Raw genomic sequence first — 18,783 nt, 5'->3', positions numbered from 1 at the left:
TAAATTGGGACACTGCAGGATTCCCAGTTTGAAATTTAAAGAGAAAGTACATCAGAAAACTATGCTTTTATATGTTTATTTTTCTGTTGAACACAAAAGAAAGTAGGACAGAAAAATACTATGTAGGTCAATGGCTACATTCAACATTATTAAAAATATTTGCATCTGAGTTCAACAGAAGAACGAAACTCAAACAGGTTTGGAATAAGTGAAGGGATATTCCATTTTCATTTTTGTGTGACCTATCCATTCATTCATTCATTTTCTTTTCAGCTTAGTCCCTTTATTAATCTGGGGTCACCACAGCGTAATGAACCGCCAACTTATCCGGCATACACAGCGGATGCCCTTCCAGCTGCAACCAATCACTGGGAAACATTCATACACGCTTATTCACACGCATACACTACAGACAATTTATCTTAGCCAATTCACCTATACCACATGTTTTTGGACTTGGAAAACCGGAGCACCCGGAGGAAACCCACGCGAACACAAGAAGAACATGCAAACTCCACACAGAAATGCCAACTGACGCAGCCGAGGCTCGAACAAGTGACCTTCTTGCTGTGAGGCGATAGTGCTACCCACTGCGCCACCGTGTGAACTATCCCTTTAACGTAAAATAACTATTAGAGAAGTGTGGGTGATTTCTAAGGGGTAAAGAAAAGAGGAATTTTTCCATGATATTGGAGAACTCACAATATGACTGTCGCTATGGTAACAGGGACAAACATCTTTGGCGGGGAAGCATGCGATTCAACATGAGAGCCAAAACTCAACTGCAAAACAAAACTGAGAAAAGTGAAACAGAAAAATGAATTCAAAACACACAAATACAGAAAGAAACATAAGAAATAATAATAAATATGGATGCATGACTCTTTGGTAACATATCAGTTATTGGCTGATTTTAAAGATATTTTTATATACAGGTGTAGGTAAGTACTGGATACATTTTTACATTTAAATCAATGTAATATAAACTTCAAGTGTTAAAAATGATTCATAGAAAGAAAAAAATCATAGTAAATGAACAGAAAACACTGTTAAATGTAAACCTAATTTTAATACACCATAATACAGTGAAGTACTAAAAATACTAAATAAATGTTCCTTTAAATCTTCATACTATGCCACAATCCAAGTTTTGAACAGCCGATTCCAATGTCATCACTCGATTGAATAGGCGTTACAGTGGGTATCAGCTGATACACTATTACTGTAATGGACTCCTCATTGGCCTTCCCAAAACGACAGTCAGACAGTTTCAGCTCATCCAGAATGCTGCTGCCAGGATTCTGACCAGAACCAGGAAATCAGAGCACATCACGCCTGCCCTCAGGTCTTTACACTGGCTCCCAGTTACATTCAATATAGGTATTATTCTTCTTATTGTTATTATTATAGGTATTATAAGTATTATTACTTGTCTATAAATCACAAAATTGCCTACAGGACCTCAAAACAGTTCAGACATGATCACTGAATATAAACCTAACCGATCACATAGATCATTAGGATCAAATAAATTAGACATTCCAAGGGTTCAGTCAAAGCAGGGTGAATCAGCTACTTCAGCTACTGTGCCCGCCACAGCTAGAATCAGCTGCCAGAAATGATCAGATGTGCTCAAACATTTGGTACATTGAAATCAAGACTGAAAACACATCTGTTTAGCTGTGCCTTTACTGAATGAGCACTGTGCAACATCCACAAATCACACTATTATATCCTTCTTTTCTTTTTTATTCTTTTAAATCCTGTTTTAACACATTTTAATCAGTTTTTATTTGTTTAAATCATTTTAAATTCTTTTAATCATTTTTATTTTCTTGTTTCTTTTATTCTTGTTCGCGTAAAGCACTTTAAATTACCATTGTATATGAAAATGTACTAAATATATAAACTTGCCTTGCCTTGCCTTGATAGATATGGGCCAGTAGGGGTCTTCTGCGCCTCCTGGTAGGCTCAGAAAGCTGTTATCATCCATTCACATGGTTAATCAGCTATAGATCTTGTACGGCTGTGGCCAGAAGTTAACGAGAGTGATTTACTGTATATCATTTATTAAATTTCCCATTAATTGTATTTTATTAACGTCTACCCCTACCCCAACCCTAAACCCAACCGTAAAAACAGATCTGGATCTGGAGTCTTCTCTATTAGTATAGCTGATTAACCAAGATAATTATTGATATTATTTATTAAATTTGCCATTAATTGCATTTCATTAACTTCTACTCCTACCCCAACCCTAAACCCCACGATCATAGTAATATAAAAACAGATCTGGATCTGGAGTCTTCTCTATTAGTATAGTTGATTAACCATGTGGATAGATGATAACAGCATTCTAAACTTACCAGTAGGCACAGAAGGCCCCTACTGGTCCATATCTATCAGCTGATAACCACTGATAATGTCCATTTGATTGAGTGACAACATACAAAGCGGGAAAATTTTCTTTTCATGTTTCATTATTTTATGTTTGTTGTATTATTTTATGAAAATGAATGTAATATTAATGCATCCATATGAATAACCTTTGCAACATAACTGTAAAACATAAAAGTTGCACATGCAAGAAACAGAAATGTAAAAATGCTGTTTATAAGGCGTTGCTGTCTGCTATTACAACTAAAAAAACATTTAAAAACAAACCCAAATAATATTTATTTAACTAGATAAATGTATACAAAGACAACTACACTGCAAAATGATGCAAAGGTGAACTTACCGGCCGCACCTCCCCATTAGTATTTGTGTACTGTCGTGCCAAACCAAAATCCAGCATGTAACACTTCCTACAAGTTGACGGCAATCGACCCATAGCGAAATTAGACTGAGAACAAGAAGAGAGACCAGCATCAGCTAACAGACGCCAATGTAAACTGACTTGGAATGAGAAAACAAATAAGATCCTAAGAGTGAGACGCACAGGTTTAATGTCTCGGTGCAGGAAGCCCACAGAGTGAATGGCTTCAATGGACTCCAGGATCTGTTTCCCCAACCGTAGCGTGGTGCTCATGCTGAACGTCCCTCTAGGCTGACTTCTTCTGAGATCAGCCAGATTCCTCCCCTAAGCAAAGACAATGAGCTGCACTTTCTTTCAGACACACATAAAACATGAGCGAAGACTAAATAAATTATGTACCTGCAGCTGCATGACAACGTAATTGAACTTGTCGTTTCTTCCACATCCAATGAATTTGCAAACATGGTTCTTTCCTGTACAAGAAAGGAAAGCAGTAGTGACATATGGATATTACATAATTTAAAAAAAACGGCTGACATTTCACTTCCTGCATAAATTCATCCACCTTTTTCCATACATGATGGCTGCATTTTAAATTATTGGTTGCACTTCTGGTTTGGGGAACTTCCATTCATAAGAACAGAAACAAGTCCTTTCAAACAGTAATGATGTGCTCCAAATAATCCATAAACATATAACGTTACGCTTGGCATTTATATTACAAACATATCTGTGTCCAAAGCTCTTTTGGTTGATGCGTTTAATTCCTCAACATTATTTTACACCATTACAGTGCAGTAATATTCAACACATCTGTAATACTGCTAAAGAAAGTCTCATTTCTAGTTTTAGGGATTAATCAAGCTCTGTAATTGGTTAATTGTAATAAATTGTTAAAAAAAGGAGAAGTCTTAAGAGAGGAGAAAGGAATCATGGTGATTGGTGAAAGTACTATTTTGTTTGACCTGTTAAATGTTGAGCCAAAGAATAGCGCTGTTACAACAGCTCTTGCGGATGCGATTATAACAGAAGAAGATACAAAGGGAACAACTTTGAATGAAATAAGGACAACTGACTGGAAAATGAAGTTGGAAAAGGCAGCCGGACATGATGCAGTAGCCACCGGAAATGCTGAATATATATACGGGAGAAGATGGCACAAACCTTCTGGTACACTTGATTAACTTGGCATGGAAAAAAGCTAGAATCCCAAAAGATTGGGAAATTGCAGTTATCACTATCTTTAAAAAGGGATACAATCGAGCATGTCAAAATCAGAGGTACATCATATTGAGTATGCCAAGAAAAATACACTCAAGTGGAGTATTTATTAGAAAGGAGTGTGGCTTCAGAACTAACCGTGGAACCTAAGATCTTGTTTACAATGAGACAACTATCTGAGAAGACATTGGAATATGGAAAGGAAACTCATGTTAAATTTATAGAGCTAGAAAAAACATTTGACAGTGTACAGTGGGCAGAGCTGTGGAAGGTTTTCAGAAAGCGTGATGTCAAAGAACCTCTGATAAAGAGAATGCTAAGTTTCTACAAATGCTGCAGAAACTACTTGAGAACAGGAAACTCATCCTCGGAGGAGTTCCTCACAACATCTGGAGTCAGACAAGGGAACATAATCAGCCCTCATAAGCAAAAAACATGTCCAACACTCCATAAAGCTGGACAACATTGTCTTGAAGCAATTGTAGGAGTTCAAATATCTTGGAACAGTGTTAAGTGAGGATGGAAAACCCGATACTGCCTCATTCACACTAGCAGCGAATTTGTAGCTGTCTGTCACTCTGGGTGGTGACGTGATGCAAACAGGTCTGCGTAGGTCTACAGCACGGAGAATACAACCAGCCTCTGAGCGAGCAGAGAGATGATCACGTGAGCTCTACTGGTGCTCCTGTTGGCTGTTGCTCAAGAAAGTCGCTCTTCATTTGCATAAAGTTGAAGGATTCTAAACTTTGTTGCATCGCCTGGTCGCCAACAGTCGCTGTCACTTGCGTACACGGAGGTTAAAAGTAGCTCACTCTCCGTTGAATGGCCAAATGAATGGTCGCTTGTCGCTTTGCCGCTGCAAGTCGCTCATAGTGAATGAGGCTTAAGGATCTCAAAGCGAGGGTAGCCACATCTGGCAGATTATATAACGCTTTAAACAGAGCCTTTTTGAGAAAGATAGAAATCTCCACCAGAACAAAGCTAGCTGCCTATAACTTCACCTATGTGCCTACTTTTACCTATGGGTGTGAGTCTTGGGCACTTACTAGCAGCAGGAACACCTTAGACGGGTCGCTGCCAAAACCCGTAGAGACCATGTAAGGAACCAGACCATCTGGTAAAACCTACAAGTCGAACCACTAACTGCAATAATTGACAGGCATAAGATGAGCTGGTTCCGTCATGTTGTCAAGATGAAAAACCACAGGGTTCCAAAGCAGATGCTAGAGGCAAGAACCCAAGGAAGACACCGAAGAGGCAGGCCTCGATGAAATGGATGGACTAACTTAACCCAGCATTTCAAAATAGAGGAATAGACCCAAACTGCGCCAGAACAGTGGCTGCATAGAGGAAAAGGTGGCAGAAACTTTGTTCAGCCTCTACACCACAAGGTAGAAGAGGCCAGGAATAAGTAAGTAAGTAACTAATAACATGGTAAATGTAATACATTGTAAAAACGCTGGGCACTACACAATCAATTTGTGTTTCAAAAACAAGGAATTAAGTTGATTTATACATTTTTACAAATTTAAGTTCATTGAACACAAAAATTAATTTGTTGCACAAAAAAAAACTCAAAAATTGTGTTGGTTCAGCTCATATTAAATAAGTAGTTTGAACAAACAGCAAATGTAATTTTTTTGAGTGTAATTTACATTTGATAGATGAGCTGGATAGAGAATAATGACACCTCATTGTACCCAGATTATAAAACATTCCACTGATTGTTTACAGTTTAACAAAGCATCATGGGGCATAGGAAAAAGGTGGATAGAAACACACCCATTCACATACATGAAACACATTCAGCAAGCAGGTACAGACAAAGGGGTTGACATTTGGTATTCTAGTATGTCCTCTGTGAAGCTTATGAGAGAGAGCGAGTGAGGGAGAGAAAAAAAGTGTGGTAATTCCACTTTCCTTCAGTTCTTCACGCTCATTACTCTTACAGACTCCCAGTGGTGTGTCTGAGCTACAGCTGAGGCAAAATGGCTTGACAGGCATGAAAGTCAGAGTGTCTCTGTGTGCGTTTCATATGTGCACATCTGAAAACATTATGACGGACATATATTAGCGGATAGTTTGTCACTTATTGCACAGATACAACATCTTGATCCGTGGCTCATTATATATTATGCATACTCTATGTACTGTACTGATTTTTGGGGTTAATAACATTTCACCAAGGCTCCATTTGCTTACAAGTACAATACAAGTGTGGGGAAAAAGAAATGTCTTTTTTTTTTTACTTTTGTCTCTTTATTTTTTATTAGAAGAATTCTTTTGTGTGATAACATATATTAACCAAACATACTTCTTCTTTATTACTGTCACATACTTCTAAAAAGGAACTGCTGACAAGGAAAATAGCAGAATAAGAATAAAAATAGTGACTACAAGAAGTCTAGACATGTCTTGAACAAGAAGTCTAGACATGTCACACGAGATGGATGCTTGTAGATGTTGTGAATTGCTGTGCAGTTCTGGTATGCAGAGAAGGATTGCAGAAAGAGGAAGCATGTTTGGGTGCAACCACCAAAGGACTGTAGAATGATTGACAAGTGATGAATTATACAAAACTCCACCTGTTAATATCAGTTGTGTACAGTTGAAACCAGAATTATTAAACCCTCCTTCAAATTTTTTTTCATTTTTAAATATTTCCCAAATGATGTTTAACAGAGCAAGGAAATTTTCACAGTGTGTCTGATCAATATTTTTTCCTCTGGAGAAAGTCTGATTTGTTTTATTTCGGCTAGAATAAAAGCAGTTTTACATTTTTTAAAAGCCATTTTAAGGTCAAAATTATTAGCACCTTTAAGCTATATTTATTTCAATGGTCTACAGAACAAACTATCGTTATACAAAAACTTTCCTAATTGCCCTAACCTGCCTAGTTAACCTAATTAACCTAGTTAAGTGTTTAAATGTCACATTAAGCTGTATAGAAGTGTCTTAAAAAATATCTAGTCAAATTTTATTTACTGTCATCATGGCAAAGATAACATAAATCAGTTATTAGAAATGAGTTATTAAGACTATTATGTTTAGAAATGTGTTGAAAAAAAACTTCTCTCAATTAAACAAAAATTAGGGGAAAAAAATAAACAGGGGGGCTAATAATTTAGGAGGTTTAATAATTCTGACTTCAACTGTATATATGTTGGAGTCAGAGAAATGTAAATTAGTTCCTCCTGAATGTAATTCTTGTATTGCATTGGGGTAACGTAACCCAGAGCTCTGTCCTCGAATTATTCATTTGTATCTAATAAATTACTAATGTTTTTGACATAGAATAAAACTCTCTTCTAACCTTTTTTTATTGAACACGCATGGGATTGGCTAGACATTTCAAGACAAGAGTATCAATATGGAAAAATATTACAAATAAAAAAAAACAGCTTTGTTGTCTTGTAATTCAAAGCTGAATCTCTTTTCTACTCCTCAGTGCCATATGATCATACAGAGTGCTGATTTTCTTCTCGTAAACATTTCTTATTATTATTAGTTTTGAAAATAAAGCTGTTTAATACTTCTATGAATGATTTTTTAGGATTGTTTATAACATGCTATATGAAATATAATTATTTTGTAACATACTGTAACTTTTGATGAATTTAATGCATCCTTGCTGAATAAAAGTATAATTTTTTATAAATAATTATTAACAGTTTCTATATTTTGGCGAGTTTGTAATGACAAATATTTCTTGCACTAAATCATTAAAACAAAAACATGAGATGCAAAATCCCCATATCTCCTATTTTTTTATCTGATGTGTGATTTTAATAAAAGATGGATGCTGACTGCTCTCAGTGACAGTATGATGCTGCAATGACACAAGGACCTGTTTTCCAAGAAACTAATTACTCAACCTGGCTATTAAAAACAAAAAACAGCACATATAGCCTCTCCATCTCCTCACCTTGTAGTTTCTTTAGCACAGCAACCTCCATCTTCAGCACTTGTTTGGGTTGTTGGGCAGATTCCACCTTAAGAGCCACATTCTCCCGCGTCAACAGGTCGTAGGCCTCATATATCTCCCCAAACCCTCCACCCCCAATCTTCTTTAGCTGAATACACAAACAACAGCAAGGTCAGTCATGGCAAAGCAGTGATTTAACCTGCCTGTGATCTGTTTCACACAGAGTCAGAGTCGATCCTGCACAATATCATAAGCACTATGCTTTGAGGAAGTTCTGCTATTAAAACGAACAAATTCCTAACCTAATCTGGCAGAAATTAATGTGTGGACTGAATTTACTTTACATGCAATAAACGTATGACAAACTTTGATTGGCTGATTTACTTAAACTGCTCCAATCTGATGGCATATGACTTAAATTGGGAAAAAATGTATGAAGTTCATGCGATTCTACCTTGCTGAAAAAAGAAACCTCTTATTTGTAATGGTTTTAATTGTTATAATTAAAATTTAATTGGTTTTAATGGAAAACGTAGGTCGTTTAGGTCTTTATTGGTAATTGCCTGGTATAAACTATAATGACTGGTAATAAATAAACAGATAATAATTAAAACATATTGGTTTTGATGGGTAAAATTTAATGGCTTACAATATTTTTAATGGTATTTGTAAAGGAAACCATCAGAACTGATTGTTTCAATAGGCTTTTCCCCAAGCAGGGCAGCGCAGTAGCATGCACTAAACATATTCATTCATCTCAAGCTTAAACCTAAACGTGTGAAAAAGCATAAGTTAGTTAATGATGAGTCAGGCTCTGTTTTAAACACTGCCATCAAAGATATTATAACAGTAAAACAGCCACAAATTATTTCTGAGGACATCTGCTTGAAGGAGAAAAAGCTACAAACTGGCCCACAACCAAATGCTTTGGGCGCATTTTGGCAAAAAGCCAGATTGAGTTGATTTGAAAGCATCTGCTGTCATATGTGGTCCATTTTGTCCTGTGTGATTGGCCTGTGATGGCAGCAGCCACTTTGAGCATCTTTATTGAACACACACACACACTCTCTCTCTCTCTCTCTCTCTCTCTCTACTAAATATAGACACACACTTACCACTTTCCAGCGATCTTTCACCAAGCAGTTGGAGGGCAGGATGTCGACCTGCTCTCCTGCCCCGTTCATGTTTTCGTCACCGTGGACTCCGGGCCCTACGCACTGCATCGGCTGGCCAGCACTTTACCAATTCCTGCCATTTACCTGCAAAAAAACATGCATACAACTGCTGAACCTGCCTGATAAAAGTATTGCATTTCAAGACAAGACACTGCATGTGAACATAATAAAACAAAAATTACCTAATAGTTATCTTTGTGCATTCCAAGTTGAATCATTGCATTAAGAACTGCAGGCATTTTATGTATTACAAGTTTTCTAAATTGTTCAAATACTATAGTTTTTAGAGCTAGGGAGCCGCCATCTTGGAATATCGCCCTGTCGTCATCACGGGGTTGGTTCCGTTCCCTCAGCTGAACAGATACAATGGAAGTAATGGACTGAACACGAAGAATGTAAAGCCTAATTTAACCCAATGCATGAAAACCAATTTACAAAACAATGTAAACTTGACTGCCTGCTTCACTTCCACTTTAAATATGCTCTAATTTGCATACATATATAACACAAAATCTGAACATTGGGTGAAGTGAGATTTTAGGTTCTTGTTAAATCTATCAGACTTATTACGTTTTTAAAAAGGGTATTTGGAATTATATGGATAGATAGATAGATAGATAGATAGATAGATAGATAGATAGATAGATAGATAGATAGATAGATAGATAGATAGATAGATAGATAGATAGATAGATAGATAGATAGATAGATAGATAGATAGATAGATAGACAGATGGATATGTGTATGTGCAGTAAGTGTATGTACAGTAAGTGCTGCTGAAATTAAGATTATTGGCTCAGAAAAATATGTTTAGTAATTGAGGTCTGCAGACACAAACTGATAAAGTGGAACAAAAGAAAGATTTTTTTTCTTTACATTATGCTGAAAAAAAAGAATTTTAAAAAGCCCAAAATCTCAAAACTGAATGGTGATTTTGCCTGCAATGTCTCGCCTAAAGGGATAGTTCACACAAAAATGTACATTTACTCTCCATTTACTCTCCCTCAAGTGGTTCTGAACACAAATGAAGATGTTTTGAAGAAAGCTGAAGACTCGTAAACATTGACTTCCACATTAAGGAAAACAAATATCATTGAAGTCAATGGTTACAGGTTTCCAGCTTTCTTCAAAATATCTTCTTTTGTATTTAACAGATGAAAGAAACTCATAAAGGTTTGAAACAAGTAAGTGGTGAGTAAATAATGACAAAATAAATACTGCACATTGCTATATTTGAGCACCATTAAAATCCTACTAAGTGGATCTACATACAATGAATATATGATGACAGATCACAGATAAGATTAAACATAAATTGAGGTTAAAATGTGAAAGACCCAGTCTAGGCATGTGACGATAACCGGTTTCAAGGTTTACTGTGGTTTGGAAATGTCAAGGTTTTAATACCACCAAAGATCTCTGTTATACCGTTTCTAAGGTATATGTGGGTTTTTTACATGTTTATTTACAACTATTTTATTTCTTTTTTTAGAGCAGCAGTGTCTTAAGCAGAAAAGGAACCTGTACATCAAAACCTACTGGTCCAAAATATTTTAAATGTTTCATAAAATATATTGCATTCAATGGGGGAAAAGATGTTGTTTTTTACCCAGACATTTAAAAAGAACTTGTTTTGGATCAGTAATCACAAAACCGTTAAACAGTGAAACCGTGATATTTTTATTCAACGTTATCATACCACCAGAATCTTATACCGGCCCATGCCTAACCCAATCACTGAGATGTTTAAAATCTCTTTTCAGAACATTTAGGTTTACTGATGGTGAAATGAAATTCACAACCCCATCTAGAACATCGCATCCATGACAGTATTTAAGAAAGAGCAGAAAACTTTTATTCGTCCACAAGCACTTAACTGCATCCTACTGAAAAACAAATAAAAATACTCCCTCATGCCTTCAATATTCCTTATTTCTTGGCTGCAGCATACTGGGTTTCTAATGTATGGGTTTGATTAAAATCAGTATTTAGTCAGTTTGTTTTCTCCCATTATGGTCTTATAACATCTTCAAGTAAGAAATAAAAATGACAGTTTGTCAAAATAACAAATGCTTTCATTTGTTGTGACTGGAAATTAGGGTTATTCCACCAAATATTGGTGTCTCAACTCTGCAGATGTTAAACATTGATATGTCTGAAATAGCATAGCATCCTTTTTCTTGTCATTCATTCATTTATTTTCCTCTTCCCTTTATTAATCAGGGGTCGCCACAACAGAATGAACCGCCAACTCATCCAGAATGTTTTACACAGCGGATGCCCTTCTAGCTGCAACCCCGTACTGGGAAACATCCATACACACTCATTCACACATACATTATGGCCAATTTAGTTTATTCAAATTACCTAAAGCGCATGTCTGGACTGTGGGGGAAACCGGAGCACCCAGAGGAAACCCACGCCAACATAGGGAGAACATGCAAACTCCACTCCACCCGCGACCTTTTTGCTGTGAGGCAACAGAGCTAACCACTGAGCCACCGTTTGCCCCCTTTTTGTTTTTATATCATGCAAATATATAGCTCTAAATGACAACCTTTTTGTTTTAAATTTAAACAAAATCATCAGTAGTATATTTTACTCAAACACATATCTATGAATTATAATAATGCCAGAGAAAGTTAAAGGAGTCTCTTAACTTTTTACAATGTGCTAGAAAAAACAGATTTAAAGACCTCATACCGGACTAACAGAGAACATCCCTCTCATAATAATAATCATAATAATAATAATGAAACACTCTAGTGTGAAAAATGAAGAAAGTCTTACATTTCTAAATGAAAATTAAGTATCCGCAAACCACGACAAGTGACAACAAGAACAACATTCTGTTATAAAGAAGAATACAATGTACAGTTAGCAGAAGGAATAGCCTATTTCTCTGGAGGTCATTATCTGAGGCTCTTTCAGTTTTCTGTAATGTCTGCAGAGTATCAAGTATCCACACACAGTCTCTATCAGAACTGGACTACACCCTTATCCACATGCTCATAATGTTACAGTCTCTTAATAACCTTTGTAAAATGGAAACATCAGATATAATTTTTCACTTGAGTTTGTTTATGTTCGCAGGCTCGGTGTGTGCTTAAATCCTTAATAGATATCAAACATTTCTTTGTGTTTATTGCTATAAAGCACAATTAAATTCACCTTCTAAAATGAAGCTGCTCTCTAAGGAATGCAATGAGTTATAAATGGACCTAATTAACAAAACACATTAAAAGACTCTCGCCTCAACATTTTTTTTTTTTTTTGCTACATGAGAGAGTTAATGTAGAGACATGTACTGTACTGTAGGTTTTTCAGGAGATTGCAGGAATACCTCATTTCATTGTACATCAAAAACCAGCACAGACTCAGAATGGCATTTCAACATTCACAATTATGCAATTAACAATTAAAACTAACACAATTATTGTTTTATTACAGTGGATAATGTTGAAATTTAATTGCTAAAATATACATAATGTAACAGGGAAGTGCTTTAATAGCCTTGGAAAGCATATGTACAAGGAATATATTGATATTTATGTTATGTTATGACAGTGAAAGCTTTTAATCGTTCGAAAAGCTTATTGAATCATCTTTGCTCTGTTTTGATGCATTTTTACTAAAAATAAAAGACTGATGCAAAAAGTAAAGTATTAAATAAAAAAGAATAGACTTTTAGAAACCTATATATATATAAGGTAAACAAGTATTCCAAATATTTTTTACAATACAATAAACAGAATTGTATGAATTGTCTTTTAAATATTGTATAATAAAGTTTTTTTTTATTATGTAACATTTTTACAGTATATCATTCCATTAAAGCTAACAAGATCATTTGATAATATATACAATCAAATGGTTGGAAACGTTCTTAATTATCTTAAGAAAATGTATTGTATGTTTTATGCAGAGAGCTAGTTGGGGGAAAAAACATTATTATCATCATCAAGTGCAAGAACCAAAAGACATATCTCTTTGCCTGGCTCTTCACCTGTTTGCATGGCAAACTCGTACACTTTGACAAAATGATTATGTGATTTAGATTGCACAAAGCATTTGCTAAGAGCACTTCATTATTCTGACTGAACTAAATGTCAGGAGCACAGGACTGCGTGGGTTTAGTCTTCTGACATCTTCAGCTTTCTCCGCAGTGCCAAAAGCATCCGTCTGAACGGACCCCACCCAAACACGTTCTGGCCCAATCAGCAGCCATGAAGGTTAAGCCCCGCCCCCCAAACGATCGTTTGATCAACGTCCATTGGGGCAACGTCTAACAATCAGCAGAACATTCCCCTGCTCGAGCCTGGAGCGAAAAGCACTTTGGGATATGTCGTTCATCAATGAGACAATGGACATAAACGGCATTGGACACTGTCACCTCTGAAAAACTACAACTCCCAATGACGGGTCACGTGAGCTGTTGACGTACAGCTGCATTATGTGGCATGTAATGTTAATTATTCATGATTATCCTTTAGCATAAATAATATATATAAATAAGGATGAGTTTCTATTTTTGACTCAGGCCCGAGTGCCTTAATAGTTTGTCAAGACCGTGACAGATTTAGTTTCGCGTGCCCGGTTGGGCACCTGCACGCGCATCGTATATGGAAGCCTGCGGCTCGCGCCAGCGCAGCATCACTATTGACAAGGTGCCAACATCCACGGAACGAGCCGATTGCTACAGCAGCGCTTTCTTTAAAAAAATCACTTGGCAAACAAAAACTAACCCACTAACCTGTTCTTCTGTCGTCGGAGTAAAATCTCAAAGTGTGAGTTTAAGGAGAGCCGCATTATTCCACTGGCGCGACCGCTGCGCCTTTTCCCCTTGTTGATGCTGCACCATTTTCAGCCTCCTCTGCTCCTCCGCTCCAGCACTGATTCAGCATCGCTCGGATACTCCCACTATGCACCGCGCACATGCGTGACAGAGGACGGCTGTTGCGTAGCAACCAGAAAGGCGTGAATCCCTCTCTTTATCTGCAGACTTCGTCCATTGAGGAAATTTCGTCAGAAACGTCTTATTATTGATACTTATCATAAAGGAAAAGAAGAATACATAACGTTAGGAAAGAAATAACCGTTATGCAATTAGTTTAAAATAAACACAATAGTACCTTCGTTAACTCTTGCACTATTATTAAAATGTAGGTACGACATAGTTGCGGGTAAATAAATAACACATAAATCAGATAAGAACTATAAAGTTTTAACATTAGTAGTTCTCACACATTCATTACATAAATCAATAAATACAAATAAAATTATACAAATTATAAAAATAAGAATTTGAGGATGGGTAATGACCTTTCAAACACCCTGTGCCCAAAAAGAACATTTCATTTTAGCATACCAAATCATTTTAAACAGATTGTATCTGTTTGATAGAGACTGATAGGAATGTTAGAATTAACATCCAATTTCCAGCAAAATTGACCTTTCTTTTGGAAGCATGGAAAAGATACTCCCAGAATTCAAAATTGATGGTATCGACAGATTTACTCCATTTCAATACAAATTTTTGTGATAAGTCAAATTTTGCAATATAAACATTAAACATCCCCTAGAGGAAAATTATTTGGAATGCAAAAGTTTCCTGATATTAAATGGAAAGGGACATCAATTTGACATTTGCAAAAGGACTACTAAAATTTAATTTATTTTTATTAGAAATGGACGCCTTGAAAAAGTCTCCAATGCAAACTGATAACAAAAAGATTGACACGCTGTTAGATACCATGGAGGATTTTTTTTTCCCTGCATGATCCCCGACTGTAATTTATTTAAAAAACGTAGTCACTGTTTACTGTTATCATTCCTATAGAATAGTATAACTTTTTTTATTACTATTACTATTACTATTACTATGACACAGAAACACAGACACAGAAACAGTTTCTTTCCTCAGGCAATCCATCTCATGAACACTTGATGATAATAATTGTGGAACCAACATCACTACTTGCTATACACTTTTATACACATATACACTTATTTAACAATACACTTTACATGCCAATTTGCCCATAACAGCTGCACATATAACGTTGTATATAGTAATAAACATGTACATACACTTGTCAATCTGTATATTTGCACTCACTACTTACTTCTCTTTTTTAAAAAATATATTTAATATCTGTTTTTTGTCCTGTCTCTGTAATCCTGTTGCACTGTAGAAGCTCTGTCACGAAAACAAATTCCTAGTATGTGTGAACATACCTGGCAATAAAGCTCTTTCTGATTCTGATTCTGATTTTATTTATTTATTTTTTATTTTTTACTGCTCATGGATATACTAGGTTTCTGAATTTATACCATATTTCTTGTAATGTTAAAAAAGCAGCTTTGGATGGAGGCTCAGAGTTTGCCTTAACCTGTAAATATATGTATGGTGTTTTCCTATACGCAACTACTGTATTATTTATAAATAAAATCAAGCAGTCATACATAAAATTATTATAAAATGCATGAAAATTATAAATGCATACAAACATACATACATACACACATACATACATACATACTTACTTACATAAGCCTACATTAATAAATAAGGTACAGCCTTCACAGTGTACTTATCATTTAGAGCATGCCCATTTATGGGTGTCAAATAGCCCATTGTTGTTTTCCATAATGATTAATGATGTACTCAAAGTATTAGCTATGGGATTCTTGCTTTTTGCTGATGATGCAGCAATTTGTAAAAAAGGAAGGAATGTTGATTTCATTGTTAAAGTTATAGGAGACTATTGAAAATTTAGAAAAATGGTCATAAATGGGGTTTTTAATTCTTAGTTGACAAAGCAAAGATAAAGATAAAGAGATTTTTTACAAAGAAAGAAAAAATGGAGGTAAGAACTAAAATAACTAAAATAATGTAATCAAGAACTGGAAGGAGTGAAACAATCAACATATTGTTTAATCTCTGGATTGTCCTAGATTTTCCTACACTCATCTTTTCTTTCCTTTGAATTCTGCAAAACCATCAACCCTTCATGCCATTGTTTTTGTCTGTCCATCAAGTTCACATTTTGTTAGCTTGTAAAGAAGGCTATACATTCTTTATAATGGGCAAAAAAAGTAACCTTTGTGGGCAGGAAGAGACAGTGGAACATGTTACTCTTAACTGTGAGCAGTAATGAAATAAGGACTCTATAGTAAGAATTTAGAAGAGACATTTCAATTAATTTATTTGTTCATTTTCTTTTTGGCTTAGTCCCTTTATTAATCAGGGGTCGCCACAGCGGAATGAACCACCAACTTATCCAGCAGCGGATGCCCTTCCAGCCGCAACCCAACACTGGGCAACACCCATACACTCTTGCATTCACACACACAACGGGCAATTTAGCTTATTCAAATTCACCTACAGCGCATGTCTTTGGACTGTGGGGCAAACCGGAGCACCTTGAGGACATGCAAACTCCACACAGAAATGCCAACTGACCCAGCTTGAGCTAAAACCAGCGACCTTCTTGCTGTAAGGAGATTGTGCTACCCACTGCGCCACTGTGCTGCCGAGGGAGGGCGGGGTACGTCTTAACAATACACACTCTACACCAGTTGGTGGCGGAAAAACACCGTTTTGCTGTTTGTCAACTGAGTAAAGACAAGAAGAAGAGGACCTGTTTTGGCTGGACGGAGGTGAACATGGCTGATGTGTCGGAGAGGACGTTACAGGTCGCGATAGTCGTCTCGTTTGCGGCTGGTTTTGTCGCCGGTTGGCAGGCAAACAGAATGCGAAGAAAGTTCTTGGACTGGCGGAAAAAGCGGTTGCAGGATAAACTCGCGGAAACACAGAAGAAGCTTGACCTGTCTTGACAGATACAAGTTATCACGTAACCGACCTGGTAAGACACATGTCTTTCATAACTCGTTTTCTATGGAGTAAATGACTTTCGTTTTACACTATAACCGGTATAACTACTCTTTCTTTTCTTTAGTGCCATGTGGACTTCACGAGTAGAGTGAATCAATGAGGATCAAGCTTTCAGTCTTTGGATCAAGTCACTATCTACAGCAAATGAACACACCTGTCAAAGACTTTAAACATTGAGAAAAAATGTATTTCTGACATTATATGTTTAATGTTTGTGCAAGCCATATCCATATTGTTACCACATCAGTGCTTTCTTCTTGTTTGTCGAAGTCGAAATAAACTGAAATGTGTTAATAACACTTTTGAGTACTATGAAAGTATTATCAATAATATGCTAAGTGAGACGTGAAGTTTAAGCAGAAGTAAGCTGAATGGAACATTTTTTTTCACAGAACTGACAACATGATTCAATCACAAACGAAAAATCTTGATAAAATAGGAAATATTGGCATCTGTATATTTGACAGTGAAACAACAAACAGGTTTCATTTGTTATCTATGTTGGTCAATATTTCTAATGCATTTTTAAGTATAATGGTAGTTTTATTTAATGTTAAACATTATGGCTCTTAGAAATTGAACATTTTGAATATTAAAAAACATTGGCACGTACTTTAAAGTAACTGTACCAGTGACAAAATTTGTACCTTTTTTACAGAGTGTGAAACAAACATATGTTTTTGTTAATGTATTTCTAAATGTTTTATGATACTGAGCGAAAAAATCGAACATCGAACAAATGTATTTTATTAATAAACCTTTGCTAAGATGAATAAACACTTATTGTCATGTAATAACTAATGGACCCTATATCTTTATGAAAATTCAACACTGAATTTAGTGTTTGAATTTAGTGTTTGTAAGATTTTATTACACAACCCTTTTTGGGCTGGAATTCACAGTTTTTAGAATAAAAAATCTGTTAATGATCTATTTGTAGAGACTGCCTCTGATGTAATGTTGGTTTTATATTCACACATTGAGACTTTCTCCTGAATATCATTTCTGAAAAGTATTATTTGCAAACTCTAAATAGTGAAATCATATTAGCAGCCAATGACTATTAAAGTACAACATTGTTCATAGTCGCATAAATCGTGCTAATGTTGTTTTCAAGTCATATTTACATGCGATTTCAGACTTTGTATTCAAATTAACGTAGTAAATAATATAGGGAATGTTAAATGAAGGAATGTGTGAATATAAAACCAACTTTACCTCAATCTAATACTGTTCTTTTTTTATTTATAGCTAAATATAAGTGTCAGTGATGTTTGTAGCATCATGTATTAAGTGTGGGCATCGATAGTAACCTGGAATTTGAGGTGTATCAAATATGAATGCTTGGATCTGGGTAAATTTGGTTTTATAATCACACATTCTGATTTCTCCTTAACAATATAATTTCAGAAAAGTATTTTTGTCAATTCTAAATAGAGGAATCAAATTAGCAGCCAATGACTATCAAAGCACAACATTGTTCATAGTCAAATAAATATGGATAATGTTGTTTTTAAGTCATACTTACGTGTGATTTTAGAACGAACATTTTGTAACATGGCAAAAAATAATATGGGGCATGTCAGAAGTTCTTACTGAACGAATGTGCGAATATAAAACCAACTTTACCTCAGTAAAGCAAGAATGTAGTGGTTCAATCACAACAAATCCACACTGCAAGAAGTTTAGGTCCATAATAATGAAATATTTCACAAAAACTGAGTTAAGTACAATAATTATTTGCTTTATAAGAATTATTTGCTTTTACTGGCTTATTTTTGTAATCATAAAATTCGACTGTCTTGG

General features: G+C 35.6%; 2 protein-coding genes across 2 annotated transcripts in view; one reads left to right on the top strand and one right to left on the bottom strand.

The window, feature by feature from the left end:
• ttbk1b (tau tubulin kinase 1b) overlaps window positions 1-14,099 on the bottom strand; it is a 39,918-nt gene extending 25,819 nt beyond the window's left edge. Inside the window, exons 1-6 of the mRNA XM_056476959.1 lie at window positions 13,834-14,099; window positions 9,020-9,163; window positions 7,905-8,052; window positions 3,158-3,231; window positions 2,942-3,082; window positions 2,741-2,845 (exon numbers count right to left, since the gene is read on the bottom strand). Coding sequence (XP_056332934.1) covers window positions 2,741-2,845; window positions 2,942-3,082; window positions 3,158-3,231; window positions 7,905-8,052; window positions 9,020-9,127 — 576 coding nt within the window. The 5' untranslated portion in view covers window positions 9,128-9,163; window positions 13,834-14,099. The remainder of the gene's footprint in view (window positions 1-2,740; window positions 2,846-2,941; window positions 3,083-3,157; window positions 3,232-7,904; window positions 8,053-9,019; window positions 9,164-13,833) is intronic.
• A 2,605-nt stretch (window positions 14,100-16,704) lies between these two features.
• On the top strand, window positions 16,705-17,276 carry LOC130244692 (mitoregulin-like). The gene is made up of 2 exons (XM_056477213.1): window positions 16,705-16,948; window positions 17,042-17,276. Exon 1 carries the CDS (start codon window positions 16,749-16,751, stop codon window positions 16,917-16,919), a length of 171 nt encoding a protein of 56 aa, XP_056333188.1. The 5' UTR covers window positions 16,705-16,748; the 3' UTR covers window positions 16,920-16,948; window positions 17,042-17,276.
• The last annotated feature ends 1,507 nt before the right edge of the window (window positions 17,277-18,783 follow it).

Source organism: Danio aesculapii, chromosome 17, assembly GCF_903798145.1.
Source record: "Danio aesculapii chromosome 17, fDanAes4.1, whole genome shotgun sequence".
Lineage (NCBI taxonomy): Eukaryota > Metazoa > Chordata > Actinopteri > Cypriniformes > Danionidae > Danio > Danio aesculapii.
This window is presented reverse-complemented; position numbering and strand designations above follow the sequence as displayed.